Below are 15,562 nucleotides of genomic sequence, written 5' to 3'. Positions count from 1 at the left end.
AGCAGTGAAGAATTCAGTTGAGTTTTGCAGTACAGAGAGTTTCGTCTAGGTTGAGAGTGAGTTCCTGTCCTTGGGACAAATCCGGCGTTGGATATGGGTTGATGAGTTGAGATGAGAGGAACGATGATTTTGCGGTGCAGTCTACGAGTCGAAGATGTTATCGAGCAGTGCAGGTGCTTAGTATGAGATTGGTATGGGATTTGGAACGATTAGAGGCAGCTGTGATGAGAAGTTCTTGGAGAGTTAACCAGAGGTTCAGAGTATAGAGGGTTGATTGACTTCATAAAGGAGGGACTATTGGGCGTTGCACAGCACTTTCCTGGAGCAGGTACGATTTCGCTGGTGAAAGATAGTCGTGGGTTGATGGTATGCTAACTAGTGACGGTTCGAACCCTAGTGGGGGAGAACCGGGTGCAGTACGTAGAAAGCAAAGAATTGCCAAAAGTAGTTATAAGTGGAGTATAGAGATGCAGTAGGAAATCATGAGACCAGAGGTGTCGATGATCGAGTAAAGGGGTCAGAGTGAGTTAATGCGGGAAGTACTTGAAGAGGAGAACGAACGTATCCATGACAGGTGATTGGTGTTGTTGCAAGGAGATAGAGAATGATTGGGCAGCCAACTTCCGGAGTCGGTATGCGTATCCTTGTTTGGATTTTGAGTGTCGGGAAAAAGGGATTTGGGGAACTATCAGCGCATTTTGTACGTCAACGTTATCTCGCATTCCAATCGAGAAATTAGAAGCACCAAGGTTGTAAGGCAGGGAAAATATAGATTTAATTATGGGGTGCAGGAGATCAGTGGTGGTGGTAGTATTCTGGGATATTCGGGTATGATATCCTTATTTTGGAGTTATTCGGGAATCCCGAATTGAATAGACGTGTGGCATATTAGGTATCTGCGGACTTAGTAGGAGTCTTCGAGTATGGGCATTCAGGGAGACTATTTGAGAGGGTGGATTTTCGCAAGATGGGCGTTCGTTATGTTGATTGCCTCCATAGTCTGTGGTGGATGTTCGAGTCGCAGTACTCACTAGTCAGAGGGTGTTGTGATACTGCGTGGAGTTGCAGTACTCACTGAGCGGCAAGAGAATTTTTATGTTGGAATATTTTCGAGCAGCGTATGAGGTGGAAGAGTTTCGAGTTTGGGTAGCCCTGGTATTGAGTCTTTGGAGCATGGATGTTGAGTCGGGGGCGAGACGGGGGTCTGCGTCTCTGTCAGGAGATGCGGGGAGATACGCAAGGAAGAGGCACAGCAGAAACCAGAGATTAGAGTTGAGACGATCCTCGGTGGGATTGTATTTTCTCTCACGAGGAAAAGAAGATTTTGTGACTTACGTGTCACTGGGTCGGGATAGTGGTCACGGGGAGAAAGTCAGTGGAATATTTGGATCGCGATATGGGTGACCGTTGGGGACTCAGATGTGGAGCCAAAAGTTGATTTGGTACTTAGTCTTGAGGAGGAATATGGGAAAGGAGCTTATCATGATGACATTTGAGGACATTTTAGAGAGGGCGAACGATGCGGACGTTCGAGGACATGTTTCGGGCATGTGTATTAGCTGTCGGAGTAAGCCGCGGTACGTAATTATCATTGGTTGAGTTGTTCCATATTAACAGCCATCATTAGTGCATTAGTATGCCGCCCTTTGAGCTGTTGCATGGAAGGTGATGTCGGAATCTCGTTCGTTGAGGAAAGGTAATGCATGGACCCGAGAGTCCTTGCGAGCAGATCCAGTGCATGTGTGATACAGGGAGTAGTGGCAGGGTTGTTAAGCAGATTTCACTTAGTGAGGGAAGGGAAAGGTATGACGGGGCGAGTGCAGCATGTGTATACAATTGCAAGAGGTGAACTCGTGGGAGTTGCCCTGAGAATTGAGAATGGGTCCCTCAGTTGTCCGATATGGATAAAGTGGGCTTAGGAACGGGGAACCGGTGATTCAGAGTTTCATAAACCTTATGGGTCGTGTGATCATTGAAATTTAGATCAGAGTCGCGTCTTGGGTAATTCTCGGTTGCAGGAAGCGGTGGACAGTACAGCGATCGTGTTTTGGTCGACAGAGCAGATGCAGCAGGATTAACCAGAGGTTAAAGATCGTTAGAGTTAACAGGAAGGTTATGCTGACAGACGCCGTTTCGAGCATGGGTTTCAGGTCGGCGACTTCGTATTCCTGACAGTCTCTCCCTGGGAAGGGGTGTTTCGATCCAGGAAGTGGGGTAAGTGGGGGCCTCGGTATGTTGGGTCTGTGTGTGAAGGTGCGAAGGTAGGAAAGGTGGCCTACCGGTTGGAGCTGCCAACGGAATTGGGATGGATCCATGACACTTTTAGGTGTCGCCATTGAAGAGGTGTATAGCAGATGAGTCAGCAGTGGTTCTACTAGAGAACGATTAGGTGGATGCGAGCCTGTGTTACGCCGAGAGGCCAGTGGCCATCAGGGATCGGAAGATCAAGTTTCTGAGGAACAAGGAGGTACCTCTGGTATTGATTCAGTGGCAACCGCGGAAGAGATTGGAAGTGTCTAGGGAAGCCGAAACGTGTGGTGCGGGAGCAGCAGCCAGAACTATTTTTCAGAGTGAGACTTCGAGGGCGAAGTCTAATTCTAGTGGGGGAAAATTGTAACAGCCCAAAATCTTAAGTATTGTTTAATAGCATTTTGGGGTGTTTTAAAGGGGGGGACTCGGCGAGTTGGAGCCAGACTCGCCGAGTAGGGTCGCAGTTGTGGTCGCGGGTTCGTGGCTAGACTCGACGAGTCCAGGTATGGACTCGGCGAGTCGACGCTGTTCAGTGGAAAACCCTAGCCGTTCAGTTTGGGACGTATATAAGGGATCTTATGCCTCCATTGTTCGCCTTTTGGCCGACTGAGAAGGGCCCTAAATCGGTTGTGGGCATCCAGAACAAGGATTAAAGATCATTGGTGATTTGAGGAAGTTATTGTCCAAGAAGGAGAAGGTTTTGGCTAATGGGACAGCAAGGGAATCACGTTTTGAGGCTTGGGGACACTGAGAGTGCATGATTCAGGTAACCTTTCGGATTATTTTCTGTTATGTGAATGTGTGCATGGATTTAGGGTTTGTGAAACCCATTTGGAGATTAGATGGATTGTTGTGTTGTTATCCAACGTTTATAACCCTGTATTAGTACCCTTAGAGGTCCAGAAGGTCCTATGTTTGTATATTCGGGAAAATATGTATCTCAGGAAGCAGTTTGATCGACTGCATGGCGTGGACTCGCCGAGTCGGATGATCAGACTCGGCGAGTAGCTTGAAGATTTACTGGGACTCGCCGAGTTGTTCTTCAGACTCGGCGAGTGGAGTCAGGGTGGCCCCGCGATTCTTCCAGGAGTGACTCGTCGAGTCAAAGAGGATACTCGACGAGTAGAAGGGGAATCGTAGAGGATTGAAGGACGACCAGACTCGCCGAGTCGCCAGGGAACTCGCCGAGTCCAGTCGAGCTGACAATGGACTGTTGACCAGAGTTGACTGGTGTGATTTCTTAGGGTCAGTTAACGTGGAAGATAGAAGTATTAATAAGGGATATATGATGTTACAGGGAGCTTGTAGCTCGGAGGATCAAGTGCAAGGGACTTTAGGAGTTGCTATCTTCCAGTGTCCGCGAGGTGAGTCTTCTCACTATACTTCACCCGGAAGGGTTTGATTGTGTGACCGGAAGGTCAAGTATGTTATGTGTTATGTTTATATGCTATAAATGGAAAGTTAGCTGCTACGTGTGATATACATGCTTATATATGGGCCGGAAGGCAAGGTATTATGTGACAGAAAGGTCAGGTATGATATATGGTGTATGTGCTTTATGTGTTAGAATATGTTACGGGCCGGAAGGCAGGTTGATATATGATATATGTGCTTTATGTGTTAGAGTATTTGTATTATGTGTTATATATGTGTATGGGCCGGAAGGCAATTATTTTATGGGCCGGAAGGCAATTATCTTATGGGCCGGAAGGCAATTATCTTATGGGCCGGAAGGCATTGTACAGTTGACCGGAAGGTCAGGGCCTGGAAAGGCGTATGTGCGTAAGGTATATTGGGGAACTCACTAAGCTTCGTGCTTACGTTGTTTATGTTATGTTGTTTCAGGTTCTTACAGTAACGCGGGATGGCAACGGTTCGATTGTACACACCGAAGAAAGAGTTGTGTTTTGGAGGATCCTGGTCTTCTATTATAATGAAAATGAAACTATGTTTTGTAATTCGAATGTGAATAAGATTTTAAACAAGTGTTTTTAATATTAAATTGATTATTTAAATGAAAATTTTGTTTTTGGAAATCATGGTGTTACATACCAGCCATAACGTCGGGCGCTGCGCGGACCTCCTCCACTGTCAATTGCAAGGCTTTCCAACAAGCCTTCGGTGCCACGGCCTTCGTTGGCCGGATGTCAGTAGCTCGGGCAGCAGGTGTAGATCCGTGTGTCGATCCCTGTAGCAGCTGTGCGCACTCGGCCTCTCGATGGCCGATCTGGTTGCAATGAAAGCAAACTGAGAATCCCTTGGGGAAATCGCTCACATAATGCCCCTCCTTCCCACACTTGTAACACACCCCAACTCTGCAAACCCCCTCGTGACTCTTGCCGCACTTCCCACAAGTGAGGCCCTTCGGACCTCCACGTCTCGAATCAGCAAGCTTAGTCCGCTTGGCGGCCGGTTGAGCCTGTGCCGATCATCTGTCCCTCCTCTGAGACTCGGCCTCCTCCCTGACCTGACTCTCCAGCTCAATCTCCCTCTTCCGGGCATTTGCCTAAAGCTCAACGAATGTCCGTTATGACAAGTTCAACATGAACTCACGAACGTCCCACCTCGGTATGCTCAAGTATCGGCTCATGTGTGCTTACTCAGACGCCCTTTCGTGAAACATTTGTGTGATTAGCATCACCGACTCTATCCCCTTCTTGAGGGACAAGAACTCCTGTGCCAACCGTACCCTCTCTACGGGGGGAACATACTCATCCCTGAACATGGTGGTGAACCTCTCCCAGGTCACCGCCGAAATCTCCGCAGAAGTGAATTCCTCCGTCACAAACTTCCACCAGTCCTTCGCTCCCAAGCGAAGCTTGTTGAGTGCGAACCGAACCCTCAGATGCTCCGGACACGAACAGGTGTAGAAGCATCCCTCGATATCAGAAATCCATCCCATCGCAGCTATCAGGTCCTGCGTCCCATGAAACTCTGGTGGCTTCGTGTTGTCGAACTCCCGGAACAGCAATGAGTCACCCCCAGTGGTCTAGCAGCAGCCACAACTACAGTAGCTGCAGCAGCCGCAGCCTCAGTAACTGCTGTGTATCTCTCATTGAACTTCTCAATCAGAGTCGTTTTCATAGACCTAAACAAATCCTATATCTTTGCGCGGATAGCCGTAGCCACCTCATCATGGATCATCTGACGAAACTGCTCGTTACTCAAGTTTCTGGTCTTTGGTATGTGGCGTGTCACAACCATGATGTCTATGAAATACAACATAAAAATATCAGAGACTCGCTCGAGTATACTCACACTCGACAACTCAACCCTACTTGTTCCTTAGTATCCTAAGGATTCTTACTTGGACTACTCACCGATCTGGTGCTTCCAGTAGTACGGGCCCTATAATACATTCCACACCACATCAGCATTCACCCCAAGTCCTCCTCCTAGGATCCCAAATCACAAGTACTCTATATCTTGCTAAGCATAGGCTACCTTCCGGCAGATCACTCATAAGCTCCTCACTGCTACCTACTTGTTCTCGAAGTATCTCATAGTAACAGTAATCTCCTAGGCTAAGGCATCACGAATCAGGACACTCTAGTCCTAATATGAGTACCTAGCTTACTCTAGTATGCATAGCATATCATATAATATCTCATAACACATAATGTAGGGTATTTTGGGAAATTATTGTTCGGGCGCTGGCTGATCGTACACACTGCTCCGTTCTGCCTTTGTCAAAATCTTATATTCTTTTAGAAAAATTGTTTCTAATCTGAAAATTTTCCTCAAATCCTCAGTTTGAGTTCAGACGCGCCCGAAGGTCCATCCGAATCCCTCAAACCAAGGCTTTGATACCGACTTATAACAACGTAAATTTTCAAAACAATTTTTCATTTTTCAAACAACATAAAACTATTTCAATATTCTCAAAGCTCATGTTCAACAAATGTCATCATGATAAAAACATATCCCAAGATCGTAAAATAAATCCTCTGCCAGTGTGTACGGATCATGCCGGTGCCTTCCAGGATCCTCGCTAGTACCTGAAACACATACCATATAACACTGTAAGAATAGATGATTAGTGAGTTCCCCAAAATCCTTCCATAAAGTCATCTCTAATAGTGAGTAGAAGACCATTTTACTCCTCTCTGACTTCTCTTGAATCAGCTTGACCAAACTTTCAAGGTCAACTAAAGTCAACTCTAGTCAACGGTCAAACTTTGACTAGACTCATCGAGTGCACATGGGTGACTCGGCCAGTCCAAGCGTGTCCCATGAATCCTTCTAAGGTCTCACTCGACTCTTCGAGTGAACCTTCCAATCGACGGGTTACCACTGGTTATGAATCGCGGGGCAACCCCGACTCGACTCATCGAGTCCCCTTATGGACTTGGCGAGTTCCTTCCATGGAAACACTTAAATGACCTTCTAAGGTCAGATCTATCTCTCTAACCTATAGATATGTCCTTACCCTACTCAATAATCGCAGAAAGGTTCAATCCTATACACTCATGCAATGTCCATAATGCTTCTTTTGGTGAAATAGTCTCTAAAATGGCAACCTAGGTTGATATCTCTAATAGAATATCATAAAGCAGGGAGGTTGGGGCTCTCTGGACCGCTCAAGGTCCGGATCCAGAGTTTAACACTAAAGGGACATCATAAGAATCATATCTAAGCCAATAAAGGGTAGAGAAAACGCTAGATTCAAGGGTTCTGCACCAAAACAGAAGAAGGTTCGATTTAATACCTCAAATATGGAGTTTACTTGCTTGAAGCCACGTAATAGCAATCCCCTTGACCTTCTCTTACTGGAATCTCCTTCTTCTTTGCAAAAACCACACCAACAAGGATCAAAATAACCCATCTTCTCACACCACACGCTCAAGTTCACTAGGGTTTCTCTCTCTGGACTGGTAGTCGCAAATGAGGGCCATAAGGTCCCTTAAATAGGGCACATGCACGAGGATTTAGGGTTTCCACCCACAGCGTGGACTCGTCGACTCCACCCATTGACTCGTCAAGTCCGCTCATTAATCTAGTCAGCAAATTGCGATTCTACTCGACGAGTCTAGGCGTCAACTCGTCGAGTCCCTCCTCATAACTCAAGATAAACAATTAAATATGGTACCTAGAAATCCGGATGTTACACAGACAGAAATCATATTCTTGAATCAAAAGTAATTTTCAATCGTGTTGGGTAACAAATGTTATGGGTTTCAAACATTTGATCAGGATTACAAGAAAGAAAGAATATGATTTTGAGTATCGAAATCAGGTACAAAAACAAATGTTTCATGAATTCTGGAACAAAGTTCCCCATCAATTCCTTAATTTGTTTCGACATTTAGGGTTTCACTTTGATCACGGTCTCGTGATGTTAGATCATAAACATAGATTTTTGACATGATTAGATCCTGACTGGTTTATACCAGAAATCTCTTGGACATATGCCATGATGTGTAAAAGTGTAAGAACTTTAGGATGAAAAAGATTTGGTAAAAGATTCATAAGTGTCTTTGTTATGTATGGACCAAGTAGTACACGCTTAACTCAAATGTGAAGTGTAAGGTAGCTCAAGGACTAATGTGAAGATAGCCTGATTGGGAAGAATTTTTTGTGATGGAAACTTCATTAAGGCTTTGAAAACACACATTGAGTCAAAGGAGAGGCTTTGGTCACCATACTGCAGCATGCTTCTAGGGACAACCTAACTAGTGCAAAGTTTTTCGAAAAATACACCTGATTCTAAAACTGCAAGTATGAACCATATATGATGTTTGCCAAGATCTACATTAAAAAAATGAAATACAAAAATCAAAAACAAGAAAATCTAATGTAGTTTTTGATTTTCCTAAATTAAAAAATAAAAGTGGAATCTTTTTGTTCTTTTTGCTTTTTTGAAAATTGAAAGACAAAACAAAAGTAAAATCTTTTTGTTCTTTTTTATTTTTCAAAAATTGAAAGACAAAACAATTTTGTACTAAGCCAACAAAAATATATGATTAAGCGATTTGTACTCAATGTCAAAATCACAGCGTGTCGAACCGCTGAACGTGAACAGTACCCTCTGAATGGTAAGCTATGTCCTCTGAATGAACACTCAACACCTCTGAATCGACACTTTTGTACCTTTTCCTCTTGTTATTCTTTCGAAATAAAAGCTGGCATAGAATTAGCTTCGATCGATACAAGTCCATTTAGTATTCTAACAAAAGACTTTTCATCTAACGACTTTGTAAATATATCAGCAAGCTGATCAGTTGTTTTTACAAAGTGAGCTTCGATATTTCCATCCTCCACATGATTTTTGAAAAAATGATAACGGAGTGCAATATGTTGTGTTTACGAATGTTGTACTAGATTGTGACAAATGGATATAGCACTTTATGAATCACAATATAATGGAATCTCCTTCATGTTTATTGCATAATCTCATAATTGGCTTTGAATCCAAATTATTTGTGAAGTGCAAGCTACAGTAGCAACATATTATGCTTCTGCTGTAGAAATCGAAACTCGTGTTTGTTTCTTCGACAGCCAACTTACAAGCTTTCCATATAAAAGTTGACATCCACCACTTGTACTTTTACGATCAAGACTACAACCTCCCAGATCAGCATCAGAAAAAGCTTGTTTTTTAAGGATACCACAATCCTAACAAAATTGTTCCTTTGAGATATTAAAAAATATTTTTCACTGCAGTTAAGTGTGGTTCTCTAGGATTCGATTGATACCTAGAACAATTACAAACAAAAAACATAATATCAGGTCGATTATCCGTAAGGTAAAGTAACGGACCTATCACGCTTTTGTAAAAAGTAATATCAATGGCAGGTGTATCTAACGAAGGATTGAGCCTTGTTCCAACCGCCATTGGTACTCGTAACTTTGTGCTATTTGCATTTCAAATTTCTCAAGCAGATTCTTTGTGTATTTTGCTTGATTTATAAAAATTCCTTCTCTTCTTTGATGAATATTCAATCCCAGAAAGTTGTTTAGTTTTTTCCCATCATACTCATTTCAAATTGACTTTTCATCAAGTTTTTGAATTCACTAGACAAAGCAGGGTCAGTAGAGCCAAAAATAATATTATCAACATAAATTTGAACAAGCATTAGATAATTCCCAACTTTCTTTTGAAATAATGAGGGATCAATTTACCCTTGTTTAAATTTTAATTGTTTTAAGAAATTGGTAAGTGTAGCATACTAGGCTCTTGGTCCTTGTTTTAACCCATAAACTGTTTTATCTAACACATAACAATGATTAGGAAATTGAGAATTGATAAAACGTGGTGGTTGTTCAACGTAAACTTTTTCTTCGAGAACTCCATTAAGAAATGCACACTTCACATTCATTTGATAGACATCAAAATCCTTATGTGCTGCATAGGCTAAAAAGATTCGAACAGCCTTGAGTCTTATGACAGGGGCAAAGGTTTCTTCATAATTGATACCTTCTTGTTGCGAATAAACTTTAACTACAAGACTAGCTTTATTTTGAATAATATTTCCTTCTTTATCAGTTTTATTTTTGAAAATCCATTTTAATCCAATCAAAGATACATCATCTGGTTTCAGAACTAATCTCCAAACTTTATTTCTTTCAAATTCAGTCAACTCAAATTGCATAGAAACAATCGAATCTGGATCTTCCATAACAATCTTAACTGTTTTTTGTTCAATTTAAAAATAAAGACATTAAACATACAAAAATCTTGATGAATGTTGAGTACCTCATTTTTAGCACGAAGTTGAGCTCTTGTAAGAACTCCATCTTGAGGATCACCAAGAACTTGTTCCTTTGGATGATTTCTCGTCCAATTTTCTAATGGAGGATATGCTAGATCAAAATCCAATCGAGCATCTTCGAACATATCATCATTCTTCTATCCTGGAACAGAAAAATTACCATTAACATCAAGAAAAGTTTCACTTGGATTATTATTCGACACATTAAGCTCCCTCTCGACAATTTCATTTTCTTGTTGCTCCCCCTCAACATTATCATTCATTCTCCTATTCTAGCCCTCGGAATAATGCTCCCCCTCAACACGAGAATTCTTATGCAAGTTCTCCTCCTATACTTGATTATTTGGCATGCTTTTGCGAATTTCAGGAGAATGAGATGTCGAATTTACATTAGTAGCTTCATGAGTAAATGTCGAAAAGTCAGAATGCTTGGTTGATTCATCAGCTCGATTATCCTTAGCATTGATTTATGCATCAGCCACCCTATCTGGAACACCAAAAATTAAATCAAAGTCAAAATAAGATGAATTGACACTTTCAGATTGTTCTTTTGATTCATTAATAATTTGTGTTTGTTAGAAACACTTTTATACAAATTTGATATAATAATCCTTGAAATTTAAGTTAAATGTCTTTTCAATTTTTCGTGTTCGTTTATTCAAGACTCGATAGGCAATCGAATTATGAGAATATTCCTAGAAAATTCCTTCATCAGCTTTGGATTGAAATTTCAAAAGATTACCCTTGAGATTCATGATAAAACACCTGCCGCCAAAAACATGAAAGAATTTGACATTAGTTTTTTGATTATTGATAATTTCATACGGAGTAATATTTAATCGTCGATGAATAAATGAGCGATTATGTGTATAAAATGTAGTAGAGACTGCTTCAGCCCAGAGGTAATGAGGAAGATTCACATATTTAAGCATCATTCTTGCCACTGCACAAAGAGAACGATTTCACCTTTCAACAACACCATTTTGTTGAGGTGTGTAAGGTGAAGAAAAGTTGTGCGAAATTCCTTTGTTAGTAAAAAATGAATCAAGAACATTATTCTTAAACTGTGAACCATTATCACTGTTGATTTTTCGAACTCTCCTCTTCAAACTTGTTTCGATTTTCTTGATAAAATCAATGATGACTTGAGTAACTTCAAATTTTAACTTGCGAAAATAAACCCAAGTAAATCAAGAAAAATCATCAAGAATAACCAAAATGTACCATTTCTTGTTGAGAGTTTCAACTGTCGATGGTCCACAAAGATCAATGTGAAGAACTTCCAATTGTTCAACAATTTTAGAATCAATTACAATTGGATGTCCTTGTCGATGTTGTTTCCCTTGTTTGCAAGCTGCAAATAAAGTATCATTCTCAAATTTTAAAACAGGTAAACCTTGAACAAGATCATTTACAACCAGTTTATTATGATTTCGAAAGTTCAAGTGTGAAAGACGTCGATGCCAAAGCCAGCTAACATCTGAAGAAGCTTTCGAAAGTAAGCACACCTAGGGAATTCCAACAATGGGTTTGATGTCGAGAGTGAACATATCTCCATGTCGTTTGGATTTAAGTAGAACTTCATTTGTGTTCACATTCGAAATTATACTTCCTTCTCCATTGAACACCACTTGATTGCCAGTGCCCAAAACAAGTTGTGAAATACTTATCAAGTTATGTTGAAGACCTTCAATATAAGCAACACGACTGACAGTAAACTTCCCATTTGTTACTTTGCCATATCCTTTAACTTGACATTTTTTATTATTGCAAAACTTTACAACTCCTGCATTCTCTAATCTTCGAAAATCTCATAAATTTTCTTTCTTTCCTGTCATGTGACGAGAGCAACCACTATTGATATACTATTTTTATATTTCTAATCTTCGAAAATCTCATAAATTTTATATTTCTAATCTTCGAAAATCTCATTAAGTTTCTTTCTTTCTTGTCATGTGACGAGAGCAACCACTATCGATATACTATTTTTCATCATATTACTCATTACATAATACCTGAAAGCAATGAAAAATTTAGGTACCCGAGGCTGTTTGGGTCCTCTATGATTAGTAAAGAAGAACCTAATATCCAATTACGAACTTTAGATTTGACACTATCAATTAATTCCACTTCATTTTGTAATGGCTTAGAAATATATAATTCTGAAACTTTAGGACTTTCACTGAGTTTCACATTTTGCTTCTCAGTTTGTGACCTTGAAGTCTTTTCTTTCGAAACTGAATGCCATGCCTTGACTGAAGATATCGAATCTTTTGACAATGAAATAACATTCGACGTTTCGTTCAAATACTTCTAATAGGAATTTTTGAATTGATGTTCAGAGAATTTTCATGTTTGATAAGATTTCCCTTTTCCTTCAAGCCAATGATCTATGTTTTTCACATTTGATCGACCCTTGGTATATGAGACTTTAAAGGCTTGTTTGGTAGGAGGATTAGGAAAATTTGGTTGCTGAGGTGTGTATTTAGCATTCCATTTTGATTGTAATTTTTCAACATTTTGCTTTTCACCTTTTGTTTCAAAACCTTGGGGTGTATGGTTTCGAAAATAATAAGACATTGAGTTGTTTTGGGATTTAATTGACTTTGAAAACCCACCATTAAAACTCTTTGGTTTCTTGTTTGATTAGTAGATTGAAACTTCTTGAATGATTGAAATTTTGAAAACTCCTTTTCTTTCAACTTTTGATTATGATTTTTTGACAAAAACGTTTTTTCTTTATTTTTGATTTTTGAAAAATCATTTTGTGATGTTGATTTAGAATCATTCTTTTTATACAGAGCGGGATTTTTCTTGTTAATTGAAGTTGTTCAAGATTTTGTCTTAACGTTTTCATACACTTTCTTTTCAGTTGTTTTCTTTGTCAAATTGTTTTGTTTCTTTCGAGACTCAACAATCTGCCAAAAAATTTCTTTCATGCTTGTCTCTTTGAAATCCTATTTTCTTTTGAAAACTCGACAATTTTCTCTTTAAACTCTTGTGAATTTATTTTATCTTTTGAAATCACAATTTCAACATCAACTTGTTTCTTTGAAATTTCTGTTTTTGCAACCCATTTTCTTTGTGGTTTTTGTCTTTGAAATGTGTATGAATTCTTGGTAAGATTGTTTTCGACAATGCTTTGATTAGAAAAGAACCCTTCATTCGATGTTTTCTTATTATCATCTTCTACCATTTTGTTAAACTCAAGTTTGATCTGATCAACATTCTCAGTTGTAATAAACATTTGATTTCGAAAGATAACATCATCGGAACACTTGAAATTTGGATACACAACTAAATGTGTTTCTATGTAATGGGCGCCTTTTTCTATCATCACTTTGTCTAAATGTTCAGTTTCACCGTACACCTGATCTACACCAACTCTTGGTATTTCATTTTCTTTCAAAATTTCGTCTATGTCCTCTTCATCATCATTGTTGTCAATTTGACTATCTTTGAGACTTACATATTCATCATCACAAACTTTCGAAGTTGAGGCTTGGCCAGTGTCAGTCTTGTCTAATGAATAATTACATTTTTTTTGCCTTTAGCTAAAGATGTGACATTACTGACAGACAACTGAGAACAATCAACAGATTCTTCCTCCTTAATTTCACTTGTTTCACTAATATTATCATAATTTATCGTCAATATCAACAAAATTAGATTGAATTTCAGATTTCCAAGTCTCAGTCCTTTTCAAAATCTTTATTTGTTTATTCTTGGTTAATGTTTCATTCACAATGCTAACTAATTCATTAACATCCAAAAATTCATCTATTTTTACAATTCCATAAGCAAATCTATTATCAGGCACTTTTTCAAACTCAAATATTGTCTTTTTGCAATCATAAGACACACAATCAATCTTTTCTATTTAAAAAGATAATAATGGTAATAACTTCCTATGTTGCTCTTTGCTTATATTAGAAGAGTGATGTAAAGCAGTTAATTTTGCATAAAGTCTCCTAACGGAATAACAATATATGTCTCTTTGTGGTAATAACACGTAAACTTCATTATTCAAATTGTCCCTATCACACATGATATTAGTAATTTGCAACTCAAGATATTCTACTTTTGTTTTCTTCGAATCCAACTGCTTCTGAACTTATAGTAACTGAGTACTAGATTTCTTAGCTTCATTACTAGCAGAGATAACCAAATTATCAAAATAACGAACAGTATCATCAAAAGCAATTAATTCAAAATCATAAGCACTTAAAGGAACATTTAAAGATTGAAGAATAGAACGTACCTTCGTTGGCGTGGTGATTTGTATCCATTCTTGGTCATTAAACAACAACCAATCACCTCTTCTTCCTCATCTTCCTCAAACTTAGCATACATTGCCCCATGCATAGGATTATGCATCTCTTCGTCATCGGAGTTGGAAGACCAAATTTTATATGTTCCTTTGTCCTCACCTTCTTCTCTTGCCACTAATGACAAAGCTTTTTCCTTTTATATCACTTCTTCCAAACATTAGACATAATACGCTTCGTCTTTGATATTACTTTTCTTCTCCTCTTTCTTTCAAAGCATACAGTCACTTGCCATACGATTTGCAGCATGACAATAGTGACAGTGGACACCTGAGTCACCTTTGAGCTTCTTTTCAACTTTTGAATCTTCAATCTTTGATTCTTTCTTCTCGAACTTTTTCTCCTCATTCAATATTCCAGCAATACTCACTTCGTCTCACCAGTCCTTACATTCGAACCAAACGACTTTTAATAAAATGTCTTTACTTTGTTGTTGGAGTAAAAATCAATGGCTTTGTCATATGAGTTAACGATCAAGCCTTCATCATCAGTTCTCTCATTTTCAGTAGCTTCTTTCTCCGATACTTTCGAAACTAAGGTAATTCGTCCTCCTAAGCCTATCTTTGATTCTTCAGTCCTTTCGATAACCTCTGGCTCATGAGTTCTTAGCAGATTGTAAAGATCATTCAGAGTTGAGGTATCGAAGCTCTGTTGAGTTTTCACCATGAGACTAACATTTCACCATTATTTTCTTAATCCCATAATGAATGTGAGAGTAAACTCCTTATTTTTCCTTGTTATTCGATTACGATTGCATTTGTAGATGAGTTCATTCAAGCGATCGTAATAAAGTTTGATAGATTGACCTTCCTTTTGCTTGAATTCTTTCAAATTCGCCAAACAATGCTTCACAGAGTTGATTTCTGTCTTTTCACTCCCTTGAAACTTCTCTTTCAGAGTATTCCATATCTCTTTTGTATTTTTAGAACTACAAACGTAGTTATAAACAATAGGAGAAAGTGCACCACGAAGTTCCCTCATACATCTTTTCTCATTCTTCTTCAGCCTTGTTGATTGATCAGTAACACTTGGTGTCGAAGCAGATGAACCAATTGCTTGAACATTTGTGGGAGGAATTACATTGCTTTCAATACATCACCAAACCTCTTCATCCAGTCCATTCAAGTAATCTTCCATGCGATCATCCCATTGATCATAATACTATGGAATTAGCATAGGAATCTTTGTTGAAGATCCTAACAGATGTGAAAAAGACATCATTGTGTTCATGTTGAAATTTTCCATTGATGTACAAATGAATTCTTAGAAAAC

At 39.2% G+C, this 15,562-nt stretch overlaps 1 protein-coding gene across 1 annotated transcript; it reads right to left on the bottom strand.

Moving 5' to 3' along the window:
* Window positions 1-10,657: 10,657 nt before the first annotated feature.
* Window positions 10,658-14,956, bottom strand: LOC128125946 (uncharacterized). The gene is made up of 9 exons (XM_052763579.1): window positions 14,717-14,956; window positions 14,523-14,630; window positions 14,224-14,426; window positions 13,535-13,590; window positions 12,991-13,484; window positions 11,978-12,275; window positions 11,177-11,316; window positions 10,929-11,128; window positions 10,658-10,727 (listed from the first exon to the last, which is right to left on the bottom strand). Exons 1-9 carry the CDS (start codon window positions 14,954-14,956, stop codon window positions 10,658-10,660), a joined length of 1,809 nt encoding a protein of 602 aa, XP_052619539.1.
* Window positions 14,957-15,562: the final 606 nt, after the last annotated feature.

The sequence above is a fragment of the Lactuca sativa genome, chromosome 5 (genome assembly GCF_002870075.4).
Source record: "Lactuca sativa cultivar Salinas chromosome 5, Lsat_Salinas_v11, whole genome shotgun sequence".
NCBI lineage: Eukaryota > Viridiplantae > Streptophyta > Magnoliopsida > Asterales > Asteraceae > Lactuca > Lactuca sativa.
Note: the sequence above shows the minus strand (reverse complement) of the source record. Positions and strands in the feature narration are given on the sequence as shown.

What these genes read in the sequence shown, in the direction of transcription:
- LOC128125946 (XM_052763579.1), bottom strand. Translation starts at nt 14,956, where the DNA reads ATGGTGAAAACTCAACAGAGCTTCGATACCTCAACTCTGAATGATCTT. An exon ending in AAATTTTTCATTGCTTTCAG is followed by an intron (nt 11,317 to 11,977) that starts GTATTATGTAAT and finishes CTTTATTTGCAG; the next exon opens with CTTGCAAACAAGGGAAACAA. An exon ending in CAAAATGGTGTTGTTGAAAG is followed by an intron (nt 10,728 to 10,928) that starts GTGAAATCGTTC and finishes TTTTGGCGGCAG; the next exon opens with GTGTTTTATCATGAATCTCA.